At 47.5% G+C, this 26770-nt stretch overlaps 1 protein-coding gene across 7 annotated transcripts in view; it reads left to right on the plus strand.

Moving 5' to 3' along the window:
• KCNQ2 (potassium voltage-gated channel subfamily Q member 2) overlaps positions 1–26770 on the plus strand; it is a 126622-nt gene that overhangs the window by 62838 nt on the left and 37014 nt on the right. For 5 of the 7 annotated variants that reach the window (XM_075011507.1, XM_075011506.1, XM_075011508.1 and 2 more), the window contains exons 6-9: positions 10350–10460; positions 12441–12536; positions 15365–15459; positions 21545–21574. In XM_075011507.1, the coding sequence (XP_074867608.1) occupies positions 10350–10460; positions 12441–12536; positions 15365–15459; positions 21545–21574 (332 nt within the window). The remainder of the gene's footprint in view (positions 1–10349; positions 10461–12440; positions 12537–15364; positions 15460–21544; positions 21575–26770) is intronic. The other 2 variants (XM_075011511.1, XM_075011512.1) reach the window with 1 other exon arrangement.

Consider the following 26770-nt stretch of genomic DNA (forward strand, 5'->3'; position numbering starts at 1 on the left):
ATTTCTCCACGCTCTCAGTTCCAGGAGATAGCCAGATCCTGGGCAGATACAGCAGATGCACCACTGCTCCCAGGACTAGGGGTGGACAGTTTCATCATTGCAACTTCGGCACCAGCTGACCAACATGTTGCTTTTTTTAGTGGTGTGCTGACAGGATCTGTGTCCAGCTCTGCAGGCAGGAGGTTCATCATGATAAAATGAAGTGTGGACTATTGGAAATGTCACTCAGAAGCTCTCCCAGTGTGGGTACTTCACAGATGTCACCATGTACAATCACGCGATGGAATGGAAATCCAGTCAGACTAGCCCTATGCTAGTTTTGTGCCATTGGGATTGCTGTCCAACCAGTAACCCCTGCTCTAGCGAACCAGCTGCATTAATCTAAAAGGCTGTGTCTGCACTAGCCTCCTCCCCCTTTCGGAAGGGGGATGCTAATGAGACACTTCAGGATATGCTAATGAGGTGCTGCAATGACCGTGCAGCACCTCATTAGCATAATGGTGACTGCAGCACTTCGAATGTGCCACTTTTGCTCACCCACTGCTCATTTACTCAGGGTTGTTTTCAAAAGGATCCCACATGCTTTGAAATCTCCTTATTCCTAACCTTTGAACTTCCTGAGGAGATTTTGAAGTGTGCGGGGTCCTTTTGAAAAGAACCCCGTGTAGATGAGCCGCGCAAGATAGAAAGCGGCACTTTCGAAGTGCCACAGACGCCGCTATGCTAATGAGGCACTGCATATTCATTTCAGCACCTCATTAGCATATCACGAAGTGTCTCATTAGCATCCCCCTTTTGCGGGGGGGGGGGGGGGGGGCTAGTGTAGACATAGCCAAAATGTAAATAATTTTGAGTGACTCTCCAACAGAATGCTTCAACATTGGTTTTAATCAACAGAAATCATCACATTTTTAGCATACCATGATTTCTGAGAGAGCCACATGTGGCTAGTGGCTACTGATTGGACATCCGTCCCACTGAGCAAAGAGTCGGGAACTCTTGCCTTTCAATCAAAACTCTGAGCCAGCGTACCGTGTGGCTTTGGGCACGTCTCTTAACTTTTCTGTGCTTCAGCTTTCCCACCGGTAATATAGGATAAAGATACTCTCCTGATTAACAGAGGGATGACCAAGATGAGTTAACTAATTATCTTACCTGAGGGCAACAGAGAAGAGAACTCATTTTTTGTGAAGTGCTTTGAATGCCTCAAGCTGCCTGGAAGTGCTAAGTATGATTACTCATGTTTCTTCTTGTCATCCTGTCTCTGTATCATCCCTCAACGAACTTTCCTCACTCATAAGGGTCCCTTTTGCTTCAGGCAATTCCTGTGCCCCTGGGGCTGTTCGCCTTGTTGGGATCGATTTGCCTTCCAGCTTTGGTCCTCTGCAATGAGTGCAGTTCAGTGGAACCTAAGTCATTCATGCTAATGACTGGGGGGCTCAGCTTGGTGATGGAGTTGGGCCAATGGAAAGATTCCCGTTGGGGGCAGTGGGCTTTGGAGTACACTCCTATTGAATAAGCAGTGTGCGGAGGGCCAGAGTGGGCTCTGTCCTTATGCAGGCACATAACATGGAGGAGTTCACTGGCCTTCTTACTTAAGCTGCACGTAAGAGTTGGACAATAATTCAATAATTCATAGCCATGGGAAGTAGGGCTGCGGAGAGGGGGTGGGGGGAAGGAAGGTGTGACAGAACCCCAAGGTTTTGCACCTGGCTCCCCTGCCAGCTCCTCCAGCTCTGGTCCCAGCTTGGGGCAGCTCCTGTGGGGTCCTGTTGAACCGACACATTTTGCTGGCCCTGGGGTCCTGCCACCCAGCTCCCCCAGGATCCTACACTGGGGTCCCACCAACCTCTGGCCTCACAGGGTCCATTGTCCTACCAACCATGACTCTCATGGGCTGTGCCAGCCCTCGGGGTCTCACTGGTGCTGGTCTCACTGTGGCCTCTGCAGCCAGCCTCTGGGTCCCACCACCTGGCCAGGGCTCTGCAGCTGCCACCAGCTGTGGCCCCAGCCTGGGCCAGTGAGGATTGCCAACTCTCCTGTACTGGACATACTAGACAACAATTGCGGCAATCTGTCCAGTCTAGAAGAGTTGGCAAACCAATCTCAACCGTTCTAAAGGTGGGAGGTGCAGCTCAGCACATCCCACCCCCAAAATTATTCCAGTGCCACTACTGTCATCTTCAAACACTGGGCATTCAGGAGACAAGTTCTGCTGTTATTATTCCACCCACCTCCAAAACTTGACCATAGTCATGGGAAGACAAAGAACAGGCTTTTCAAAGGTGCCTGAGGGCAGGTTTCCGTGCATGGTGGCAGGCAGAGTACAGACAGTGCATGTCCAGCTAGCATGGGGATAAACAGCAGTGTAGATGGTGAGACACTTCTTAGGTGAGTCGAGTGCCCTGCATGTAGAGTCCTGCACAGGTACAAATTTATATCCCTGGTATCCAGGGAACCCCAGGGCTTTCCTGGGAACCGCAGCAGTGAGAAGAGCAGAGCATGGGTTGGCTGTTCCCAAGAGCCAGCTCCCCATGCCACCGACCCTGGCATGGCTGTACTGCCCACAGCTCTGCCTCCTGTGCCTGCGTCTCCTATGGGGGGTGGCATGCACGCTGCTTGAACACAAGGGCTTGACCAGGGACAGCTGCTGGCGAGCCTGGTGCCAGCCCCAGTGAGCAGGGCAGGGGGCAGGACAAGCCATATAGGAGGAGCTGTTGCCATGGGACACTGGCTCCTGGAAACGGAGGCCCAACATGCTGCTCTTTTCACTGCTGCAGTTCCTGGGAGGGTCCCGCTGTTCAGTGGATATGGATATGTATCCACAGAAGTAAAATTGTATCCGTGCAGGGCTGTGTCTGTATGTCTGAACCTGAGGCTATCTCCCCTCCAGGGCTCTCTACACTCACATGCAGTGCCTGCCCTATCTCACCTGCTATTTTTGGCACTGTAGCATCCGGCTGCCAGAGCCTTTCCTCACCTCAGTGACTGACGGAGAGTAAGGAAAGGCTCCAGCAGCTTCCCTGGCCAGAGCCTTTCACTGCTGCGTGTTGCAACACTCTGCTGCCCATGGGGACGCATCCTGCTTCTCACTGCAGCCAGCCTGTGGCTGCACGTACCCATCATCTCGAAGTGACTTAGCATCACACGCCCCATTGGGCTTCAGCGTATGGGAGAGTCCCACCCGAGCTCCAGCCTTGAGCAGCTGACAGTCAAGCTGATAGGCTTCTTCCAAAGGGCTGGCAGAGAGGGATAAAAGAATACAGTCAAGGCTGGTTTAACTGGTTAACGGGATGCAGGGTGGGGCAGCTGGGGAGCCTGCTTTGTGGACCCCCATGCTGTGAACAGGGCTGCTCCAGCCGAGCTGGAGCTCCTCTGCTCGTGGCACACTGGAGACTGGGGCTGCTTTGGCCTAGCCAGAGTCTCCCAGCCCACGGCGCCATCATGGCTGGAGGGTGCTCCAGTGCAGCCCCTGTCAGTAGCGGCTTGACTCATGAGCATTCCAGGGAGGGGTGCTCCATCTGGGCCGAAGCAGCCCCAGTCCCAGCGCAGTGTGGTGTGGATGCTCCAGGTTGGCTGGAGTACCCCGTCTGCTGTAGAGGGATCACTCCAGCCCAGCTGCCCCTTCCCAGCCATGAGGGCCACCATGGATGGGGCTACTCTGGCCCGACTGGAGCATCCCCACCTGCAGTGGACTTGCAGGGCTGGAGTAACACCCTTGCCCAAGGTGGGGTGGGGCTGCTCCAGGCCATACCAGTTAACTATAACCAATAAGCCTCATCCTTGGTTAAAACTTAACATCCAGAGAAACCTATTTATGTTGCAACCCTAAGTATCCTAAGTCCTTATATGTGCTTCAGCCAAATCTGTGCTTGTTGGCTAACGTCCCGTAGGCTTCATCATGGAAAACATATTTCTCATACCAGTCTTCTCAAAGGGTTCAGGACCATGGCTGTCAAAGGTGGCACAGCACTTATGTTCTGTGGGGTCACTGGGAACACCAGAGACATGGTGCTTCTAGGAGCTCCTGCTGGGCTGTTCTGTCTCCCTATCACCTCCTAGCACGGACTCAGTTCTACCACTGTAGTTGAGCCATATCTAACAGAGATACTGGATTACTGAATGCGCTTTGATCATGTATTTTGACGAGTGCTCTTTGCTGTTAATTTTTCATAACAATACATCACAGTGTGCTGTTAAATGCACTGGAGTATATTTTGTGAAAGTAATGAGGTCTTAGTGATAGAATGCATTCAGTCATGAAGGCACTCTGCTGGTAAATCTTTGCTGACAAGTGCAAAGCGGACATGGGTGTTGTTTATTTTTTCTTTGTGTGTGTGTGTGAATTATTGGATTAGCAGATTAACAAAGGAAGAATTAATGAGGTTCTAATCTACTTTGTCTATTGTTCTCCTGCTCCAATGCTTCTGGAAGCTAGTCCAGGCTCCAACGCACAGCTTGTTAAAATCTACAGATGGACCACCAGCCAAAGTCCCAGACCTTAACAGCTCCGGGCTTTGGGACGAATTAGCTGATCCAATAATGGGAAGAATGCTGTTAGTAAATTGCTCTTCAAGGTTCTCAAGCACATTTGTCACAGATAGGGAAACAAAGCCTATCTGAGCTAACTAGAAAACAATTAGAAGAATTCAAAACCAACTTTACAACCTTTCCCGCCCCTCCAAGGCCACCAGACTGCTGCAGGTTGCAACACATTACTGACCATGGGATGCATCCTGCTTGTCACTGCACCCAGCATGTAGCCAAATGTACTCTACAAGTGCAGACAATGTCTGAGTGACTTAGCAGCAGATGTCCCACTGGGCTTCAGTGTTTTGGAGAATTCTACCCAAACTCCAGCCCTGAACAGCTGACAGTCTAAGATGACAGGCTTCTTCCAAAGGGCTGTCAGAAAGGGATAAAAGCACACAGTCAAGCTGAGTATTTACATAGCAAGCACTAGACAACCTCAGTGCTGAAATATAATTTAGTCAAGTTGGTGTTAGTTGGCTAACATCTCATAGGCTTCATGAAGGAAATGCTTCTCACACCAGTCTATTTCAGATGACTCAATACCATGGCTTTCAAGTGGGGGTACTTCTCTTGTGTTCTGTGGAGCTGTTGAGAATACCAGAGATGCATTCCTACCATGAATTCTTTATCTGTCAAATGGAGCTGCTCGAAAATGGGGAAAATATTGCATATACTTCATTGCCTTATTTTCCTGTTCATTTTTTTTCATTGACATTCAAAATTGCAATGAAAATTTCCATTGAAAATTTGGAACTGAGGTGTTAGCAAATAACTACTCTTACAGCTCCTGGTATTCCTCTGAGAGCCTTGTCCAGCCCTCACTCCAAACCCTGCCTCAATATTTCACTTTGTGAGAAGTCTAAACAGAGATTTAACTCCCTGATTGCTGGAAGTCAGGGACTAGACAGCCACATAGGATTTGAAATTCGGAGATGATCTGCTAGCCTCATTGAAATCAATGGCAATTTTGACACTGACTTCAGTGAAATCAGGATTTCACCCTGGTTCCAAATTTTCCTACTTAGACCCAGCTCTGGATAAGAACAAAAGTTAACTTTGTTCTGACCGCTGGCCATGGTCCTGAAATACTGATCAGAGGCTGTGAAATTGAAGGTGAATGCTATAGGGCTGCAGAAGTACCTAAAACGAGTTTGTACCCAAGTGCATCCCTTCCTTAGGACAGTGCTTTGCTGTGACACACTGGTGTGCCATGAGAACTGTCCAAGTATGCTGTGAACTTCCATCAGTTTACCCCCGCAGTGGCACTTTGCAGAGCCATCGCAGGAGAGAAGGGGGATTGTTGACCCCGCACTGGTTGGGGCTCAAGGAGAAGGGCTGCCTGAGTCCCAGCTAGTGCAGGGTTAGTCAGTTTCCCCACCCCAGGATGGTTCTTTGCTGAGCCGCCACAAGGGGAATGCTGACCCTGCAGGAACCTGTTCACACTGGGAGGCAGCTGAAATGCTGCTTCCCGGCCTGAATGGGCTGGTGGAGAGGTCACCCCCTATCCCTGCTGTGGTGTGTTGGAAGGGAGCCAGTTGGAGCTGGGATGTGGTATAAATGCTTGTGCCTCCACCATGAGTAAAATGTAGGTGTGCTGTGGAATTGTTTGTCTCACTGAAGTGCGCCAAATTACTGAAAAGGTTGGGAATCAGTGCTTGAGAGGTGACAGTATTTGCTTTTACATCTGCTGCAACACTTTCTTTACTGGCAGAGTGACTAATCACATACTGCTGAGACTGTGAGTGCTTCCAGGCAAGGGGCCATCTCTTGGTTGTATATTTACACAGCACTGAGCACAATGGGGTTCTGGCCCATAGGCACTGCTTCTGCACAAATCAATCAACTCAGGGAAGTCTGACTCCAAACTCGAAATGCAAGCACACCCCGCCCCACATTTTGGGAACATTTGGGTTCTTCTTAGGATCTAAACTTAGAGGCTCAGGCTTAGGTCACTCCCTGCTAAAATCTGAAGAGTGACATCTCAGTGAATATAGAATAAAGCTGCTTCCAAGAAGTGTTTCAGTATAGAGAAACCATCAAGATGCTTTTTGCTCAATGGCACCTAAGAGAAAGACTCTGTAGTGTGTGTGCCTGTAAAATGGCTTAGGGTTAAGTCACTGGTTGTACTTTTCTTCATTTAAAATGTGTTTAAGCTACAGTGCAGGGGGCTTAATCAACACCATTGATTCAGAAACGTGGTGCAGCTTGAACCCTCAGAGATGCCTGAGCCAGAGGGGAGGGGTACTTCCAGTTTTGGAGAGAGACACCTAGGACTGCTGCTTGCAGAGGCTTTCTGGAAGAAGTTTTGTTTCAGTGCATCCCTGTCTGTCCTTCCCCATCCTGGTTTGCTGTGCCCACTTTGTGGGCTGTGTTGGACCATCTGGGGAAGCAGGGTGGTAGCCTGCTGTAACCCTGCTCTGGGCAGACCTTCCATTTCTGGAGGCAACCAGCCTGTTTTCCTCAGGCTTTGTCAGTATTATGGCCCCTGATGGGCCTATGAACAGTGTTTCCCAATTTTATTTGGCCAGAGAGCTCTTTTAAAGTGTAAGGAATTTTGTGGAACCCCATTCCCAGGCTCTACACCCTCAGCCCCCAAGAACCCCAATCCCAGGCTCTACACCCTCAGCCCCCAAGAACCCCATTCCCAGGCTCTACACCCTCAGCCCCCAAGAACCCCATTCCCAGGCTCTACACCCTCGGCCCCCAAACCCACACCCCATCTCCAGGCTGTACCTGCCTCAAACCTCAGCCCCCAAATCTGCTCCCTATCCCCAAGCTTAAACCCTCTCGGCCCCAAACCCACCCTCCCCCATCTCCAGGATTGACCTGCCTCAGCTCCAAAGCAGCCCTCAGGACTAACCCATCCATGGCTTTGTCTGGGGAGCCTATGCCAGTGGGCATGTGCACCCAGGAGAAGGAAGGCTGGGGTGGAGCTGTTCTGCTGGTGGGGGTGAGCTGAGCCACGCCCACCAATGGGGTGTGGCTGCTTGGGTAGCGGGGTGCGTGAGGGGCTGTCTGCAGCTCCCCGCCCTGCCGCTGCTGAAATAATGGAACTAAATTCAGTTGGTTTAATGGATCTGTCCTGCCGCCCTGCCAGCTATTAAATGAATTAAATGTAGTTCTACTGTTTCAGGGGTGGCAGGGCAGGGAGCCGCAGAGGAATTTCCTTGCAGAGCCCTTATTTTCATTTCGTGGAACACCATTTGCGAAACATTGCTACAGACAAGCCCTCAGTCTCCTGAGCTGAAATCAGATACTTTATCCATTAGGCCACAGAAGCAATCCCTGTCTGTTCTCTGGCGTTCTAGGGTTTGAGGATATCTTTGCAAATCTCCCACCTCTTCCCACAATGCACAACCACACAAACCTTCACTTGGAATACAATAATACTGGAACCAGAAATTCATGAATCAGGCTATATTAGGCAGCAGTAATTTCTACCTTCAGGGTGCCAATTTCTAAAATTGGAAGGGAAACCAGTTAATAGTCACTGCTGGGAGAATAGGAATAAACAATGCCAGGCCTTTTAGGCATAGAAATAGCTCTGCTTCATTCGAAAGGGCCTCAGCGGAAATGTTTCATGTGGTTTTGTGGAATACTGCATAATTGTTCTTAGTTCTGAAGGAGCCATTTCTCTCCTATATGGGCTCTTTAGACTAAAATGCATAATGGTTCTTCCCAGAAGACAGTGATGTGTGCATGCAGCTGTTTAGTGAGAAAATCTGCCTTTTTAAAGGGGCTGAAATGAAAACTCAGAACCCTCAGCACAGTGTGCTGGAGGGATGGCCTGGGGGGTTATCACACTGGACTGGGAATCGGAAGGTTTGGTTTCAATGCCTAACCCTGCCACCGACTCCCTGTGTAAACAGGCAAGCTAAGCTGGTAGGAGTGGAGTAAACTTTGTTCCATTCTGAGGAACCCTCCCTTCTTCCACAGAGTTAGTCTGGGACATGATCCAGAGACAGGAGAGACAGAGTGTGGTAGAAGTAGGTGTTGCAAGGGTGACCTTGTTTCTGTTGATATATGCTCCTGTCCATGTCACTAGGGCAGCCCTATAGGAGGAGAGGTAGTAGCTGCTGCCTGGTACTGGCCCCAGGGAAGGATAAAATCTGGCCATCTGAGCCTGTGTTCTCTGCTGTGAAATGAGGATAGCTGCATATGGGGCTGCCTGGTGATATGTCAGCAAATCTTTGGGAAGACACGAGCCAGTCGAGCGATGGCGATGCTCTGAGTGCCAAGGCAGATGGCCACAAGGTCACTAAAATTCGCCTGGCAAGATGCCATTTCCCTCACTGGGCTGAGTGTCTGTGTGAGCAAGTTTCGGATAGTAGCAGTCTGTTTCTCTGGCTGCTGCTGATGGCAGCTATTGTGCTAAGGGTAGATGTGTAGACAGAAGAAAGAATGAATTTGTGATGCTGTTGTGAGTGAATTGTAGAAATGCAGGGCTGGAAGGGAACCTTCTGAGGTCTTGTCCAACTTACGGGGGAAGGGTTATGTATGCCTAGATCATCTGTGACGGGCATTTGTCTAACCTGTTCTTGAACACCTCCAGCAATGGGGATTCCACGCCTGGATAATAACCAAACCAGAGTGTATCTATTCCCTTGTAAGTTAGAAAGTTTTTCCTCCTATCTAACCTAAATCTTCCTGGCTGCAAAGCCAATTACTTCTTGTCCTGCTATTGACGGACACAGGGAGTGACTGACCTCTGGCTCCTTTTATAGATATGAAGACTGTTTTCATGTCTCCACTGTTCTCTAAACTAACCAGACCCAATTCTTTCAACCGGTTTTTCAGTTCTTGTAAACTAGTTTCCATTGTGTTATGGCACAGACACAGCAGTCACAGTACCTTTGCACTGGCCTGTACCGTCAGTGAGCTGAGTACTCAGCAATGTGGCTCCAGAGCTACAGGAAACATAAAAGCTTCTGTAAACTTCTCTATGAGGCTCCAACAACCCTGTGTACGTAAGTAGTGCTATACAAGTAGCCATTGTGATGAATATGATAGATGCAGCCTCGAGAAAGACTGGAGCAACACATCTGGAATGAGGAATCAACCTGGTGTTCATGAGGGAATTGGGCCAGAGGTGGGAAAAGTTACCTGAGTAAAAGCACAACTGCTGTGGGGGAGGATGTACTTAAATACAGGTCACTGGTGTCCCCCTGAAAATCTACATGAGAAGAAGTACACACACACACCACATCTAGATTGTACTAAAGTATCCAGAATTAAAAGCAGCTGCACTTTTACTCAAGTAACTTTCAGGGGACTTTTTCCACCTCTGGAATTGGCAGTGATCTTGGGGAGACAGATCTGTTGTCTAGGCTGGACAAATTCATCAGGAAGCAGCATGTGGGGGGGGCGAAGATGCTGGTTCAGGGCTACAACAATGATAATGAGGAGATTGGCTGGCAGGGCTATTAGAAAAATCCCTAGACACACCACCAAGTGTAAAATCTGTAGCCAGTCAGAGTCTCCCAGAAGGAACTCAGTTGTGGTGGTTCAGTTGGACATTTTCCTCCTCAGTACATTATGTGCCACTTGTGGAGAGAAACACAAGGGCAATGATGAAGGTCAGATAGCTTCTTTCTGCCAACAATCAGCCTTTGAGTCAAAACCAGTCAGGTGTAAATAGCCGTAGCTCCTGTAATGTCAATGAATGGCTTCTGGTTCCACCATCCAACCCTAGCTGGACTAGGAGTAACTGGGGAAAAGTGAAATTGTGCTGAAGGTTGAACTGCAATCAGCTGTTGTTTCAGTTTCCAATATAGGCACTGGAGTGAAAGGGGTTGTCTGTTTCTCTCTTTCCTCAGATTACACTCACCACCATTGGCTATGGGGACAAGTATCCACAGACCTGGAATGGACGTCTCCTGGCTGCAACTTTCACCCTCATCGGGGTCTCCTTTTTTGCCCTGCCTGCTGTGAGTAAGCACCCAACACAACTGTAAAAGCACAACGTGATCTTTTCTCTAGACAGCTCGTCTTACATTCACTGAGGCTGTCGTCTCTCCCATACAGCGCTCTCCAGATTTTTTTTTGATGATGTCGTTAACCTTGCGAACATTTAATTACTTGCTGCAGGGAAAGGACTTCAGCTCCATGGCCAAATCCCAACACCCCATCTTCCACAGTGATTAGTCTGGCCCCCAGAGGCCTAGAAGCTGCCCTATAGAATCATGAGGCTGAAAAGTTACATTTAGGGATCCTTTATGCTTTGCTCTCTGGATTTTTAACTTGCAGCACTTACATTTTTGAGCTTTTCTCTGCAACCACAAGGGCTAAAAACTTTTTTGTTGGCTTGTTTTAAGTCAAAGTTGAGATTCACAGAATCACATGAATCCAGGAGTTGGTGTTTTAAGAAGAATATCAAATATCATGAGACTTGTGATAAAGTCGTAAGGGCTAGTCGGTGAGCAGACCTTGTGATAAAGTCATAAGGGTAGTTCTAATTACTGTTCTGCACCTGGGCCTATGAGGCTCCAACAACCCTGTGTACGTAAGTAGTGCTATACAAGTAGCCATTGTGATGAATATGATAGATGCAGCCTCGAGAAAGACTGGAGCAACACATCTGGAATGAGGAATCAACCTGGTGTTCATGAGGGAATTGGGCCAGAGGTGGGAAAAGTTACCTGAGTAAAAGCACAACTGCTGTGGGGGAGGATGTACTTAAATACAGGTCACTGGTGTCCCCCTGAAAAACTACATGAGAAAAAGTACACACACACACCACATCTAGATTGTACTAAAGTATCCAGAATTAAAAGCAGCTGCACTTTTACTCAAGTAACTTTCAGGGGACTTTTTCCACCTCTGGAATTGGCAGTGATCTTGGGGAGACAGATCTGTTGTCTAGGCTGGACAAATTCATCAGGAAGCAGCATGTGGGGGGGGGCAAAGATGCTGGTTCAGGGCTACAACAATGATAATGAGGAGATTGGCTGGCAGGGCTATTAGAAAAATCCCTAGACACACCACCAAGTGTAAAATCTGTAGCCAGTCAGAGTCTGCATTCACAGGGTCTACAACTGGTTGTTGGCTCTGTGGATCTCGTGCTGTGCAGGCCGAGTGTGTCTGGGAGGGGCTCTTTAAGGGAGCGGGTTGGGGCTTTGCTGGCCCCTTATTTCGACAGGGAGCACTTGTGTGTGTGGACGCTCTGCATTTCCTTCCGGGGCGGCTCCTTTTGTCGTTCTCCGTTGGTACTTCGATGTTGAACGTCGACGGCACCAGCCCTGGAGGACGTGTAGACGATATGTGTCGAAGTAGCCTATTTCGATGTTCTTACGTTGAAATAGGCTACTTCGACATAGTGTGCTAGTATAGATGTAGCCCCAGTTATTAATATTGCCTGCACAGACTGGCTTCTGTAGATATGAAGGGGTAAGGCGTATGGTGGGAGTGAGAGGACAGGATAAGCATTCTGTATTGTGCACTGTAAAATAAATAAAGACGTTCAGGTAAGTGAAACCTTTGGCCTTTTTTTGTCTGACAAATGGTCACAACTGCCACAATCCAGGGATAGTGCCATTTCTCACTCCAAAACCAATGGGGTGATTTTATTAAGTTACTACAGTCATTGCTGGAAAGGTTTGGGAGTTGATTGAAGAAAATTTGTTCTTTTCTCGGTGGGGATAATTAATAGAACTGCAGCCTTTATTGCAACACTTAAGTGGAGTAAAACATTTACCTCCAGACTCCCTATCACTCAGTCTCATAGCATTTGACAATGGGTGGAATTTATTAGCTTGAGAGAGTGGAAATACAGGATACTCTTAATGGGATGGGAAACGAGAAGACAACAAATCAGAGGAGAAAGAGCAGTCAAGGGCAATTACAAACACAACCTTTTAGGATGAGGCTAATGCAGAGATTATTACAAATGGTCTCGGTCTTCCTTCCAGGGCATTTTAGGTTCTGGCTTTGCGCTGAAGGTTCAAGAACAGCATCGACAAAAGCACTTTGAGAAGAGGCGAAACCCTGCAGCCGGCCTCATTCAGGTTAGCCCTGATCCTGATGACAAGAGATTTGCTTCATGAATGCCCATGATGTTAGCAGCTGCCTTGTCTCATCAGGCATTCCCACTCAGGGACTACAGACCAGGGTGGCTGGGTTTTTTTGGTGTGTTACATTTATGTGTTGGTCACAATTCCTGGCTATGAATGAACAGATATGAAGGAGCCGCATTTGTCTGGACAGATTCAGCACATTTGCTTCTGATTAATTATTTGTCTTTAAATAAGGGAGATCTTGTTTATGCTCATGGACTTGAGAGGCTATCGGTGCTGCCAGACAAGGCAGAGAGCAGGGAAATGCTATGCATGTTCTCTTCTCTTAGTTCTTTCTTGGCATCCCTGCCTGCCCTCCTGGAGCCTGGAAATCATGCCATGGGTTTGGTAGGAAGTGAGTATGCGTCTCCTATGGGCTAAGCTGAGGCTTCCGCAATCATTCCCCTCCTGACCTATCCCGCAATTGACTTCTCAGTCCCTCCTCCAGCTTTCCACTGCCCCAGCCAGAAATGCTAATGGGACAGCTGAAGATTCCTGTAACCAACCACCACCCAGATATTGAGCCATTGAAATGAACTCAAGAGATCAGCATCTGGCTGTCAAGATGGGGACCTTTGTATTAAGCCATCTCAGATTACTTGTTTCTGATTCCGTGTTCTTTGAAACTCTCCGGAGGAGTAGGAAAGAGGGTGGCATTTTGAGGCAGCTCAAAAGGTGCTAGACAGCAGCCCTGAAAATTAATGCAAGGAAATCATTTGCAGGATGACAGTAGATGCTGTCAGCCAGACTGGAGGGGTGCAGGAGAAAAGACACAAAATACAAGCAGATTTAGTTAATACATAATGCAGACAAATGCATTAATTCAGCCTGTTTTCCCCGAATTGGTTTTATGCAGAGAGAAAATTTATATTAATATGATGCTGCAATTGGGAGCGTGTTTAATGGAAAAAAATGTCTGTGCATCAAGCACCATTGTAATCTAAGTAAGAGTCTGCTACTGAAGCAGCAAAGCCATATCCTGACAAATCTCCAAGGCTACAGAGACACCATGTTCTTTATAAATAAAACCCAGCTGAGCAGAAACCCAGTGAGAGATGCTGGTTCGGGCAGAGGGTCTGATTCATATCTCTATCAGACTCTTGTCAATCAGGTGCAGCAGCACTGTTGGAGTTGATAGAGATGCAGATGCAGAATTTAAGATCGGTGTCAGACCCAAAGAGTGGATCTGTGATAGACTGAATCATTCATCAGCTATTTAGATATCGGCATAGAGAGAACATTTACTAAGTTTGTGGATGATACCAAGCTGGGAAGGGTTACAACGACTTTGAAGGTTAGGGTCATAATTCAGAACTATCTGAACCAAGTGGAGAAATGGTCTGAGGTCAATAGGATGACGTTCAACAAGGACAAATGCAAAATACTCCATTTGGGAAGGAACAATCAGTTTCGCACATGCAGAATGCAAAGGGACTCTCTAGGAAGGAGTCCTGCAGAAAGGGATCTGGGGATCATAGTGCACCACAAGCTAAATATGAGTCAATGGTGTGATGCTGTTGCAAAAAAAGCAAACACTGATTCTGGGATGCATTAGGAGGAGTGTTGTGAGCCAGACATGAGAAGATGCTTTTCTGCTGTACTCTGCGCTGACAAGGCCTCAGTTGCAGTATTGTGTCCAGTTCAGGGCACCACATTTCAAGAAAGATGTGGAGAAATTGGATGATTAAAGGTCTAGAGAACATGAGCTCTGAGGGAAGACTGAAAGAACTGGGCTTGTTTAGTTTTAGAACAGAGAAGACAGAGGGGAAATGATAGTTGTTTTTAAGTAAGTAAAAGAGGGTTACAAGGAGTGGGGAGAAACATTGTCCTTGCCCTCCGAATTTAGGACAAAAAGCAATGGACTTAAACTACAGCAAGAGGGGTTTAGACTGGACATTAGGAAAAGCTTCCTAACTGTCAGGGTGGCTAAGCACTGGGATAAATTGCCTAGGGAGGATGTGAACTCTCCATCACAGGAGATACTGAAGAGCTGGTTAGACCTCTGAGGAATGGTCTAGACGGTGCTTGGCCCTGTTGTGAGGGGACTGGACTCAGTGACCTCTCGAGGTCCCTTCCAATTCTCATGTTCTGTGATTGGGTTCAGAAAGCAGAAGGGCTTTCAGACTGAAGTGCTGGTGAGCCATGTACTGTTTTGACTCGAAAACTCCAATGTGCATCTCAGCGGGGTTTGTAGGCCCTGTACCTCTAACAATCCAGTTCTAAGATTAGTTTGTCGATTTTGTTTTGCTTTAACAGTAACCAGCCAAACACCCAGAGCAGCATTTTCATAGGCAGTGCCATGAGACAGGGATACTTCACAATTTTAAGCCATTTACTGAACAGCAGTACCAATCATCACTGTGTATTTTTGTAGGCTCCTCTATTGAGTAGAGGGATAGTCTTCTCTGAGTCTGGGTCTGAGTCAATGCTCCGCTATTTTTCTCCATCCATATGCAGAATAAATTTTCTTATGTGCACCCAAGGCATGTGAAGATGTGCACCACAGTAGAAGCACATGCTGCTAGCTGTGGGCAGCTGTGGGTGGTCTGCCAGTCGGCTGGGCAGAACCTGAATCTCTCTTTAGTGGCTGACCAGGCACTCAGCTTACAGGGAACACTGGTCAGAGTCCCCAGGAGAACCATTCCATCAGCCACCGGCTAGCACGCTGGCCCTCTGATGACTCTGTGGATTGTACTTCTCTTGCTGTGGATCAAGGGCTGGGGTGGGAAGGACAGGTAGTTGTTTTTCACTGACACATGTATCTCCTTTCTCCTCCACAGGCGGCGTGGAGATTCTATGCCACCAACCTCTCTCGAACTGACCTGCACTCTACCTGGCAGTACTACGAGCGAACAGTCACAGTTCCCATGTACAGGTACCTGCTTTAAATCCCTTCTTACAGGTTCCTGTTTCATGATACCAGTGACTCCATCCGGCCTGTTAATGCTTTACATTACTTGAAAGCCTTTTGTTTAATTTGATTTTGAGAGCTTGTAAGAGCTGGCATAATTTTAAGTTGTTTTGTTTTGTTTTGTATTGTTTGCTTTATTTTAATGACCCTGATACTAATTTTCTTTTGTTGTGCGTGCTGTTGGTTTCACCTTTATTTCTCCGTATCCATTGGTAGTTGCATTGTGTTGTGACAGTTACTACGGCAGCGTGCGAAGACCTCCGCCAGAGCAGCCTTGGCAAGTAGGTAAATGCGTGGATTGCCCTGCCGTGCAGATCTTAGTTCTGAGTTACATTGTGTGTGGATTCTGATGGTTCTTCCGCCTTTCAGCAAACTTCTGCTCCTCTCCCTGGCCTGCTCCTGACATTCTCTGAGAGCAGCACTTTGCTCACTGCTGCCTCGAGAAGTGCTTGGCATTCACGTGGTCTGCATTCTCCTCCGAGTCCACCGTGGATGGTGGGATAAAGAGAAGATGAGGCCCCTAGGCAGCCAAGCTGATATTTATTGCAATGGTTCTCTTGTGAGTCAGAAATTAAACAAAGCACACATCTCTGTCTGGGGTATGAATGAGTCAAAGCCTTGCTGGCTATATCTCCTCCAGTACGGAGGCTGGGCAAATGCTTGCAGTAAAGAGCTGGAAAAAGTACCCAAACAATTACTTGAGTTAAAGTACAGCTGCTTTCACTTCTGGATATTTGAATACAATAAAGATTTGAATACAATAAAGATGTGAAAATTACTGAAGTACTTTTCCAGAGGGACAGCCATGACTTGTACTTAAGTACACCCCCCCCCTCCAGCAGCTGCACTGTTACTCAAGACACTTTTTGGGTACTTTTTCCAGCTCTGTGATACAGCTGGAGGGAATTCCTAAATGGCAACCCAAGTGAGGCATGACTAATGGAAAGGGCAGGTCAGTAGGCAGGACTGCCCCAGCCCCAGTGAGTTCTCTTGCATCTCCCAGGGGAGAGTAGCAGGAAGCGTGGTTTCCAACAACTGGTTTGGATGTCCAGGCGTCTTCCACAGCTCTTAAGCCAGGTGCATGTGGCTTATTTAAGACCTGGGACCTGACCCATCCTATCAGATGCCCGGGAATAAGTTTAACCTCCCAATTTACCCGGTATCAGACCTATCGGACAAAGAGCTTGTGTATGTAACAGCTCTGCCACCCGCCTGCACTGCCCCTGCAGCTCACGCTGGGTAGGAGGCAACCCCTGGCTGCCAAGAGCCCAGCATTCCGTGCGACACACTTACTCTGGGCTGTGCTGTGCTGCTGTGCCACGGCTCAGCTGGAGCCCCAGGCCTGTCCAGCAGGTGCTTCGTCAGGCAGTTGGAAGCTGTTGTGTTTGCTCTCCAGGAGGAGGGGGCAATGGGCAGGGACCAAAAGTGAGGGGCTCAGAGTCTGGCCCCATGTTCTCCCAGCCAGCCCCCACCTACCACACTCTGCAGGCAACTGATCCTCAATCTCCAGCGTGCCAGCTGCTCCCCGACCCCATGGCCGGGCAGCACACGGGCCAAAATCTCCCTCCTCTCTGGCTGTGTCCACAGGGGGAGAAATTCCGATGTCCAGGTGCGTTGACCCTCCCTCCCTCCCTCCCTCCCACCGCACCAATAGGAAAGGCGAAAGATCAGGGATTTGCTTGGTGGAACAGCGGCTGCCACATCTTAACGGCACCCGTGTCAACCTGGGAGTGTTTGAATGGGATAGAATGGTCGCTTGCGAATCCGAAGGCAGCACCTGTAGCTGCAGTGACACCTGTTAGAGCGAGGGGAGCTGGTGCCTGGAACTCCCTTCAGGGTGGGACGTGCTGGAGTTCCCTAGGGAGTGCCCAGGAAGTCCCCAGGATGAGGCCTACCGCCCTGGAGAGAAGGAGCTCACAAAAGCCAGGTGCCTTGTCAGCCATCCCTCTCTGTCATCCGCACGTGGCGAGGCAGTAGGGGCCCCCCTCCCCTGCAGGCACACTGCACAAGATGTGGGGTGTGCGGAGTTCCCTGGGTGCTAAAAATAGAAAGGAGTGTCATTTTACACAGCCAAGGCTTCATGTGCAATGCATCCTCAGGCAGCCTGGTGCATCCCTGTCACTTCTAATGCGCTGACGTGGAGCTACCCAGGACGGTCTGTGACGCATATGAATGAATCGTGTTCATTCCATGGCAGGAATCAAATGACGGTGCTTTCCCTTGCCTTGGCATTCAGCTTTGGGCATTGAGGCTGCCCGCAGATTTCTCATTTAGCCCATTAGAGAGTCGTTGGAACGGTAGGTCTGTTACCTGGGAGGAACTGTCATCAGCCAGAAGACAGGCTTATTAGAAATCAGCTCTGTTTCTGTTCTCCTTGGTGACTGGGGCATGTTGGAGTCCCAGCAGACAACGAGAGCCTCGGCGGGGGCAACCTGTCAAAGACCCTGCAGCCAGGCTGTTAATCCATTGTAAAAGTCCACTGGACCTCACGTGACTATAATAGCGAGCAAACATTGCATTGGTTTTGTTCTCTGTATTTGTTTCTTTTAGCTGAAGACATTTATGAACCACCTTGAGTGTTTTACTTTAAAAACCAGTTTCCCAACAGCATTGGACTCATTCATTGAGTCTCCCTCATGAGATTTGACCTCCCTCCTTCTTGCCTTTGCTGAGGTTAAATAATTCCGACTGAAGTCAGCTCTCCGTGCGGGTGAGAGCATTGAATCTGATTCAAAGGCCGTTGCGGTCCACGGAAGCACTGCCATTGATTTCAGTGGGCTACGGATGAGGCTTTGAGGCTGTTTGAAAGACTAAGCCCATCGACGGAGCCAAACATGCACTGAAATCCCTTTCAATGACTATATGCTAAAGCAATGTAATCATTCAGCAGGGCTGACAGCCACTGCAGGACTCAGGGCAATGTGTGCTTGGGGGAGCCAGCTCAATGCTCTGGAAGGGGCAGGGCTTCAGGCAGAAGGGGCGGGGCCAAGGGCACACCCCACCTCCCCAGCCCTCAGAGCCATGCAGAGCTGTGCTCCAGCTGCAATTCAAAGAGCCTCAGGTCTCCCGCTGCTGCCGTTGCCACAACAGCAGCCGCTCTTGCCCCTCTCCATCAGCAGGCCTGAAATCACTGCCTCGTGCCATGCAGCCCAAGTCCTAAAATTCAGGGGGAAACCAAATCCAGTCAGTCAAATGAAGACCTTTTGGATACCTTGAGTTGCGACTGAGCCTATGAAAGAGTAGAGACATTTTAAATAAAAACCCATCAAGGATGAGAGTCAGTCCTGGGGTGGGTGGGAGTTGGGAAGAGGAGTAAGGCAATTAGACACTGTTTCAGGGACAGCTGCATAAACTGTAGTTCTTGGAGAAGATTTCACCACCAGTCCTCACAGGCTGACCCAGAGGTTGGAGTTGGAGGTGATGAAGGGTTGGGGATGTATGTGGATTCATTGACCAGAATGCCCCCCTGTAAACGGTGTGGCCATTATTCTCTCACCTCAAGCAAGGAGAAAAAAAGTGTCTATTGATCATCAAGGACAAAGCCCTCTCTGTCCAGATCCCTTCCTCTAACCATTGTGTTGCCATCCCATACCCCTATTAACTCTTATACATCCCAACACACACACACACACACACACACACACACGGTGTCCATTCTGCCCGCTTCTACCAACTTCCCTCGAGAATTCATATGTTATCTCCAATTGGTGGATGCAACACACAGTGTAAGTGACTTGATGCCATGCCCCATAGTGTGGGATGACAGTTCGGCCCTGCCATGAGCAACCTCTGCTGTAATCTAGCAGGTGACTAAATCTGACTGGGAAGTGGGTATGAGGGACACAGTGTTTTCCTCCACATGATAAGTAAGTTGTGACTGGTATGGTGGCACAAAGCAGGTAGGTTATCACTGAAACATCTCTTGCTCATGATAACGTGTTTGTTCCCCATGAAGTGGCTGTCAGCAGGAGTCCTGTGACATAGGCTTACGTGTCATTTTGGAGTTGCTCCCTCAAAGAATGGATTGTTTCATGCTGGAAAATTATGACCTGACCTTGGAGGAACATCACATTTCTCCCAAATCTCATTGCAAAGCTCTGCCGCAGGAGAGTGAGGCTCACTTCCTTTGAGAGGATATTTTATTCCCTGGGGAAATCTCAGATTTAACCCTTATGTGCAAAATAGGTTAGTGCCCAAAGTTCAGCTAAATAAAACATGAAACTTATGGATACATGCCAACAGGCGGGCTGCCAGACTTCCTGGACCCCTTGGCAAGGTTGGGTTGTGGGGAGCAGCTTCACACTACTGGTAGGGGAGGGGGCCTCAGGAAGAAGGGGCAGGGCTGGGAACAGCCAGCCGTCAGCACCACCCAAACCATGCTGTTCCCTCACATCCAGCCCTCAAAACTGCCTGGAGCCTGCCAGGTAGCACTTCAGCAGTGATTTAAAGGGCCTGGGGCTCCAGACACCTGCAGCAGAAGCTGGAAGCCCTGGGCCTTCTGGAATCACTGGGGCCCCTGAATGGTTGTCCCCTTTGCCACCGCTGTTGGTGGGCCTATGTGCCAATGTTGACTCTGCATAGAAACACACATTCTAATGGGCGTTTACGCAAGAACATACTATGTCTATGCTAGGTCAGAAGATCGCCCGCTCAGGTTCAATCTTCTGGGATTCAGTTTCACACATCTAGGGGGGACACATGAAATTGACCTCTCGGGCAGCAGTTGACCCCTGTACTCCTCGCAAGACATGGAGAGCAAGGCAGGTCGATGTGAGAAACTCTCCCATCTGTGCAGCTAGGTCAAGTCTACATACGCAACTGCTGTAACTAGAATTGCGTATCTGCAGTCGACTTACTTTGCCTTGTGTAGACATAGCCTGTGTTTAACCTTTTGGACCCACTAAGATTGGAATGATGTATATACAGGATACATGGAAAAGACTGATTATAAAATAATTATTATCCCAGTGGCTACTAACAGCAGATTTTCAAATCACAGGGATATATTGGAAATACCAAAGGACAGTAGGTACTTATTTTAAGAAAGAGAAGAGTGATCCCCTATTTGCTATCTTGCATTTCACTCCAATGTTAGAAACTTTTGTGTAAATTTATAACCTGGTTTGTCTTTCATCACCAGCAGTTATAACAATACACAGCTTTCAGTGTGTATTGGCATTCATAGGGTATAAACCTTGTCACCCCTAGAGGTATGTTTATGGTCTAGAATTAGTGTAGGGGCCTTTGAACTTCATTCTCAGACATGTTGAATCCAGGAGATGTGTGTCTGAAGAGGTACAGGTTCAACCTCTCTAGTCCAGCACTCTGTCATCCCACAACATCCGTGATCCGGCAAAATTTTATGGGTGGTCAAGTTTCCCGTGGCCCCATGAAGTTTGTTTCCAGCCACCAGTCCTGGCTCTCAGAGTTCTGTGCTGTTATTTAGCTGTCATTTATCCCTAAATGTCTTCGAAGAGCCCAGTAAGCACTGGAAGGGTTGGTAATGCTACTAGACTATATTGACCTCCGATGGTCCTGCAAATTTTCTCATCCAGCACTGGTCAGGTCTGGAGGGTGCTGGATTAGAGAGAATCAACCTATATGTGCTGCTGAAGAGGCTCCTCCTTCGTCAGCATTTACCGAGGAGATCATACAATTAAAGGAGAATTCCTCAAATATTTGTTGATTGAACCTCTGACTGTACCCATGCTCCCAGCGAACATCTGCAAAGGTTACTTGGAGGTTTCCATATTTTTTCCTCAGTCTCTTTTGCCCACCTTTACTTTTTCTGCAAACTCTAGACTAGCCTTTACTGAAGGGGAAATGGATATGCAGAAATTTGTGTTCCTACTGTGGTTTGGAAAGCCAAAGCCAATTCAAATTTGCTAGCCGCCTGTAAGCCCAGGTCACAGTACACCAGCTCATTGAAATACCGGCAACACACATGCTAATTTTCTTTCTTCTGTTTCTTTTCTTTTTCCTTTCACCCCTTTTGCTGTTTTTCTTTCTCTTTTACCTTTTGTTTTCTTTGGTGAAAACACTTGAAAAGCTCTCAAACGCAAACGTATGGTGCCTCCAGGTATGAAGTGCATGTGAATCTGAAACCATGTGTTATGTCACTCTCTCTTTGTCTCGGACCATAACATGCTAAGCCTGTAATACAACCACAACCCAGGGTTTCTTTTTAAAAAAAGTTCCAAAATTAACCTCCCCACTCAACTGTCTGTTGGCTAATTCCATGCATCTTCATCGATATTCTAACAGGTGGTTTGCAGAAGTGTCAAAACACTGTAAATCTACGTGGCGATGTTAGGAAGAAGAGATTGCTCTTGCTCAATGAACTTGGTTTTCTCAGCTCAAATTATGAGCATCTTCAAATTTATAGGACAGTTATCCAACAAATTCTCCTTCTCTTCAACCATTTTCCCATTGCTTTTTTCTTATTTCCATCTTGCAACTTTTCTTCTTCTTCACCCCTTTTTATTCCTCCCCAACCCTTTCTTATCCCTTCCCACTGTTTGTTGAAGCTGCTGTGGCCACTAGCTACCAACAAAGATATGTTAAACAGAAATTACTGTCCTTGACCTCATGACACCCTATGCTAGCTTTTTAAGAGGCATTTGAACCTAAACAAGGTTTATGAGAGTTATTGGTAATTCAGTAGATGGTGCTTTTCCATCTGAATCAGAGCTAGAGTTGAGTGAGCTGTTTGTAAAGAATAATTCATTTAGTGAGGCTATGTCTATGCGAGCTTGGAAGATCGCCTGCTCAGGTTCAGTCTTCTGGGTTCAATTTCACATGTCTTGTGGGGACATGTGAAATTGACCTCTCGGGTCACAGTTGACCCCCGTACTCCTCCCAAGATATGGAGAGCAAGGCAGGTCGACGGGAGAAACTCTCCCATCTGTGCAGCTAGGTCAAGTCTACATACGCAATTGCTGTAGCTAGAATTGTGTATCTGCAGTTGACTTACTTTGCCTTTGTAGACATAGCCTGAGTCTAACATTTTGGGCCCATTAAGATTGAAATGATGTATATACAGGATACATGGAAGAGATTTATTATAAAATAATTATTATCCCAGTGGCTATTAACAACAGATTTTCAAATCACAGGGATATGTTATACATGAAGGAAATACCAAAGGAAAGTAAATACTTATTTTAAGAAGGAGAATAGTGATCACCTATTTGCTATCTTGCATTTCAAAATTGCAGGCTTGTTTCTGTTCTCCATATGACAGTGTAAATCCACATAAACTCTATTGATGTTGAGGTCAATCTGATTTAAGGCCTGTTTTTCCAATCCCAGACTCTTTGCAGTTGCAAGTTTTACAGCCACCATGGACAGTAGTAACAGTTTTGTCTCTGCAGTTAAGTTACAGGGTAAAAATGTAGAAAATGAACTGGAGGTACACACAGAGTTCTGGATGACCTGTGGCTTGGAGTGTAGTTGGAGATATGCACATCTCCTAGAGCTGGAAGGGACCTTAGGAGGTCATCTAGTCCAGTCCCCTGCCCTTTTGGCAGGACCAAGCACTATCCCTGATATCTATTTACCCCAAAGGGCTTCCTCAAGGATTGAGCTCACAACCCTGGGTTTAGCAGGCTAATGGGCAAACCACTGAACTATCCCTCCCTCTGAATGTAAGAAAGGAGGCCTGATTTGAAAATCAGGACTTTACTCTGGTGTGATTGAGATCACAAACTGGTTTCTTGTTTGCCATATCTAACCTAAAGAATTGTACAACCTTCCAAAAGTTAGAAAGTTTATGAAAGGTTCTTCAGATCAGAGCCACACATCAACATTTATTTTACATGGCACATACTTCACCTAAACTTTTATATTTTACCCATTTGGATACAGACATTATTCCACAGTTACAAAGCAACTCCATGGTTCTTTCTGTCCTGAATGCCATATAGGCTATTGAATTCATTGGAATTAGGATCAGGCCCCAGGTATTTTCTAAAAAATGGTTATATTTTGTAGCTAAATGTGTGCCCACAGACATGGACATAGTACCTGTACTTAAGTGCAGAATGAATCTATGCATTTTGCAAGCACAATCAGTTGTATATGCAAGAATGGGCATGCAAAAATCAGGGTCTATACTTACCGGGAGATCAACCCATTAAGGTTCAATATTCTGGAGTTCAATTGCACGCGTTTGGTAAAGATGTGTAAAATCAATCTGTCTGGGGTCGGCAGTTGACTCCTTGTGCTCATCACTATCGTGAGGAGTTAGGGAGGTCAACAGGAGAAACACTCCCATCAATCTGCCTCACTAAGGGCAGACCTTACAGTCAATTGCAGACACATCGTTTCTAGTTAGCATTGCGTATCTGCAGTCAATTGTAAGGTCTAGTGTAGACCTATCCTAAGGAACTGAAAATTCAGCCCCTCTATGCATATAGTGCCAGTTCCTCAGCTGGTATAAATCAGCATAGTTCCACTATTACCAGCAAAGAGCTGGCCCAATTCTGCAAGCGTTATGCACAAGAGTAATTCTGGTCAAGTCAACAGAACTGCTTATGTGAATTAAAGTTTGCAAGACCGGCTTCCTCATGATCAGTTTTGTGGCATCTGTGTGCCATAAAGACAAAACCCCAATGCAGGGGAGGGTTGACAGCGAGCGTAGGCATGTGCTTCGTCTTAGAGACAGCACTCGTCACACCTTTTTGCACAGTACCCTGGTTTCCACCCAGCTGTGACATCCACGTCCCATCACTCTGTTGCTCAGTTTTCCTCTCTCACTCCTGAAGATGCATTATGAAACAATAACTATTGGTTCTGTGTGTGTGTGCATGTGTGTGGGTGTGTGCACTGCCCTGTACAGCTGGCTTCGCTGTGTTGTGTTTCGTGATGGCATCATATTTTGTAGCAAAGGGCTTTGAGGCATGAGAACCTGATAAACCCCAGGTAGTTCTGTTATGCTTGACTGTTTGTGCTCCCAGCCACAGTAATTTTGTGCTCCTTTTCCTGTGGAATGTCTGATGTTAGTGCTGCATTTCTTATGCTGTATCAACAAGAGCAGGGTGGACAGTTTAATGAGAGAGACGAGAAAGAAATCTGGAGCCCCAAGGTTGACGCAATGGAGCCGGTACAGTGGGCAGGAATTCTGACCCGTTGCTGTGCCGGGTAGCCTGAACTATGTGCGTTACCTTGGGGCATGCATTGTCTTGCCTAACTGGTCTCAGAAGAGAAACATGCACTTGCAAGCAAATGAAACGAATGTTGGGAAGAGACAGAGAAAATATCAGACATCAAAATCTAAGGCCCTTTTCCACGTTCTAGCAGGAGATGCAGCAACACCTACTTCATACACAATTCTCTTCCATGCACGCACATGCGGGGTACCTCAAGACAGCGGCAGACAGACCCACTCAGCTCTGCTTGAACAGTGCACTAAAAATAGCAACTTGGCAGCCCTTCAGATGGATCATCACCTTGTCATGGTTGTGGGGCTTGTGTGTCTCAATGACCCGGAGAGCTATGCTGGCTGGAGCTTTACACTCCTGGTAGGGTCTCCCTTGTCAGACAGGTCAACAGGTCGAGACCAGACAAAGAGTGATCCAACCTCTCCTCGAGGATAAGGGGTTGGTGTAGGGCTAACAACCCTGCCTGTAAAAAGAAAACTGTTAGAGAAACATCCACAAGGAAAACCTTAACTTGTCATGTCTGGGGAAGAGCAGGAAATCCAGCTGGAATGATTATGAAGCGGAGCAGCAAAAGCCGAGAGGAGGCTGCATCACAGATGACCCTTCTCTCACCCAGAACTACAGCTCAGATTGGAACATGCCACGGAAGCACAAGAACTGGGATATTCATGGGGCCAGACTGAAGCCATTGCCCAAGATAGAACCAGGTGGAGGAGCCTTGTGGATGACCTATGCCTCACTTGGGGTTCATGGGTTTAACTAAGCCCTGACGGCAGCATGCCCTAGCTGCCTGAGAACAAACCCACCTGGCTCCCAGGGTCCATAATTGGTTGACCAGCCTGGGCCATCGCCTGGGCCATAACAGTCATCCTGCTACTTTTAGCATGCTAATTCAAGCAGAGTTAGTGTGTTTCTGTCTAGCTGATCTAACCATTCATAATGAAATTCAGCACAACCAGTATTTTTGATTCTTCACTGAGCCCTCTATTTCCCCTCATCTGAGGCTTCTGAAGACATAAAAGTCACAGTGTCTTTCACTGGGAGAACAGCTCAGCAGCTTGTTCTTGAGCTGGTATTAGAGCTCCAGATGAGGCAATCTAAGTTTAGATTCCTCGTGGCTTGCTCCTGTCTCTAGTGGGAATCACCAGAAGACTAACACATATTCCTCCTTTTGCTGCCCAAAGCACACAGACACTGCCATTATACTGTAGTACATGGTGACACCTGAAAACTCGTTTTCATTCCTTTGGCTTCAGTGCATTCAGGTGCTGGAATTCAGAAGCCACATGGTTGAACCTGTCAGAGGGTGAGTCAGTTCTTTTCAGTGTCATGTGCGCCTCATGCCTTTGTTCCAGTGGTCAGAGCAAGTGAATGGGAATATCTTGAGACCTAGCTCTTATTGAGTTACTGGCTTGCCAGGATGCCCTGAACATGCCATTTGGACTCCTAGTTTCCTCGCCTTAGTGCAGAAGAGCAGGGCCTTCACCAGGGGCTTTTCTGCAGATGACAGAAGTAATCCACAAAAAGAATTAGGTGTACGACTTACAGTAAAAAATCAAAGGCATTTTGTGCTTGATTTTGTGCACACACCTGCTCAGATGACACTCAGCAAGGAATCTAGGAAGACAACCAGCAGATCTGAATGGACATAATTTGTGCATCACTCCACTGCATGGGGATTGATGTGTCCCCAGTAGAGGATCACTAACTAACTCACCAGGACTGCTGCTTCAATGTATGGTATTCTTTAGGTGGAAACAAAAATGCAGCTGAGTGATACCTGAAGAATATGTCTGCATTGCTCTGTACAAGAAATTAGGCTGAATTTTTGAGGCCCTATTTTTATGTCAGCCTCTTAAATTATGCCTAGAAAACTGGTGAGCATCTCCATTTTGTGCACAAAATCCCCTCCCACTGTTAGTCACTGAATGGACAATTGTGATTTTTTAAATGGCAGTTTTGTGCATGCAGTGCAGAGCCTGTACTCATGTGTTCAGACAAGCAAGACCACTAAAATGTTGCCTTTACAATTCAAAAGTGCTGAAGAACATTGAACAAAGTTTTCCAAGATAGACAGGGTTGATGCTAAGACATACAGACCAGTGTCCCGTGTG

This window comes from Carettochelys insculpta, chromosome 17, assembly GCF_033958435.1.
Source record: "Carettochelys insculpta isolate YL-2023 chromosome 17, ASM3395843v1, whole genome shotgun sequence".
Taxonomy (NCBI): Eukaryota; Metazoa; Chordata; order Testudines; family Carettochelyidae; genus Carettochelys; species Carettochelys insculpta.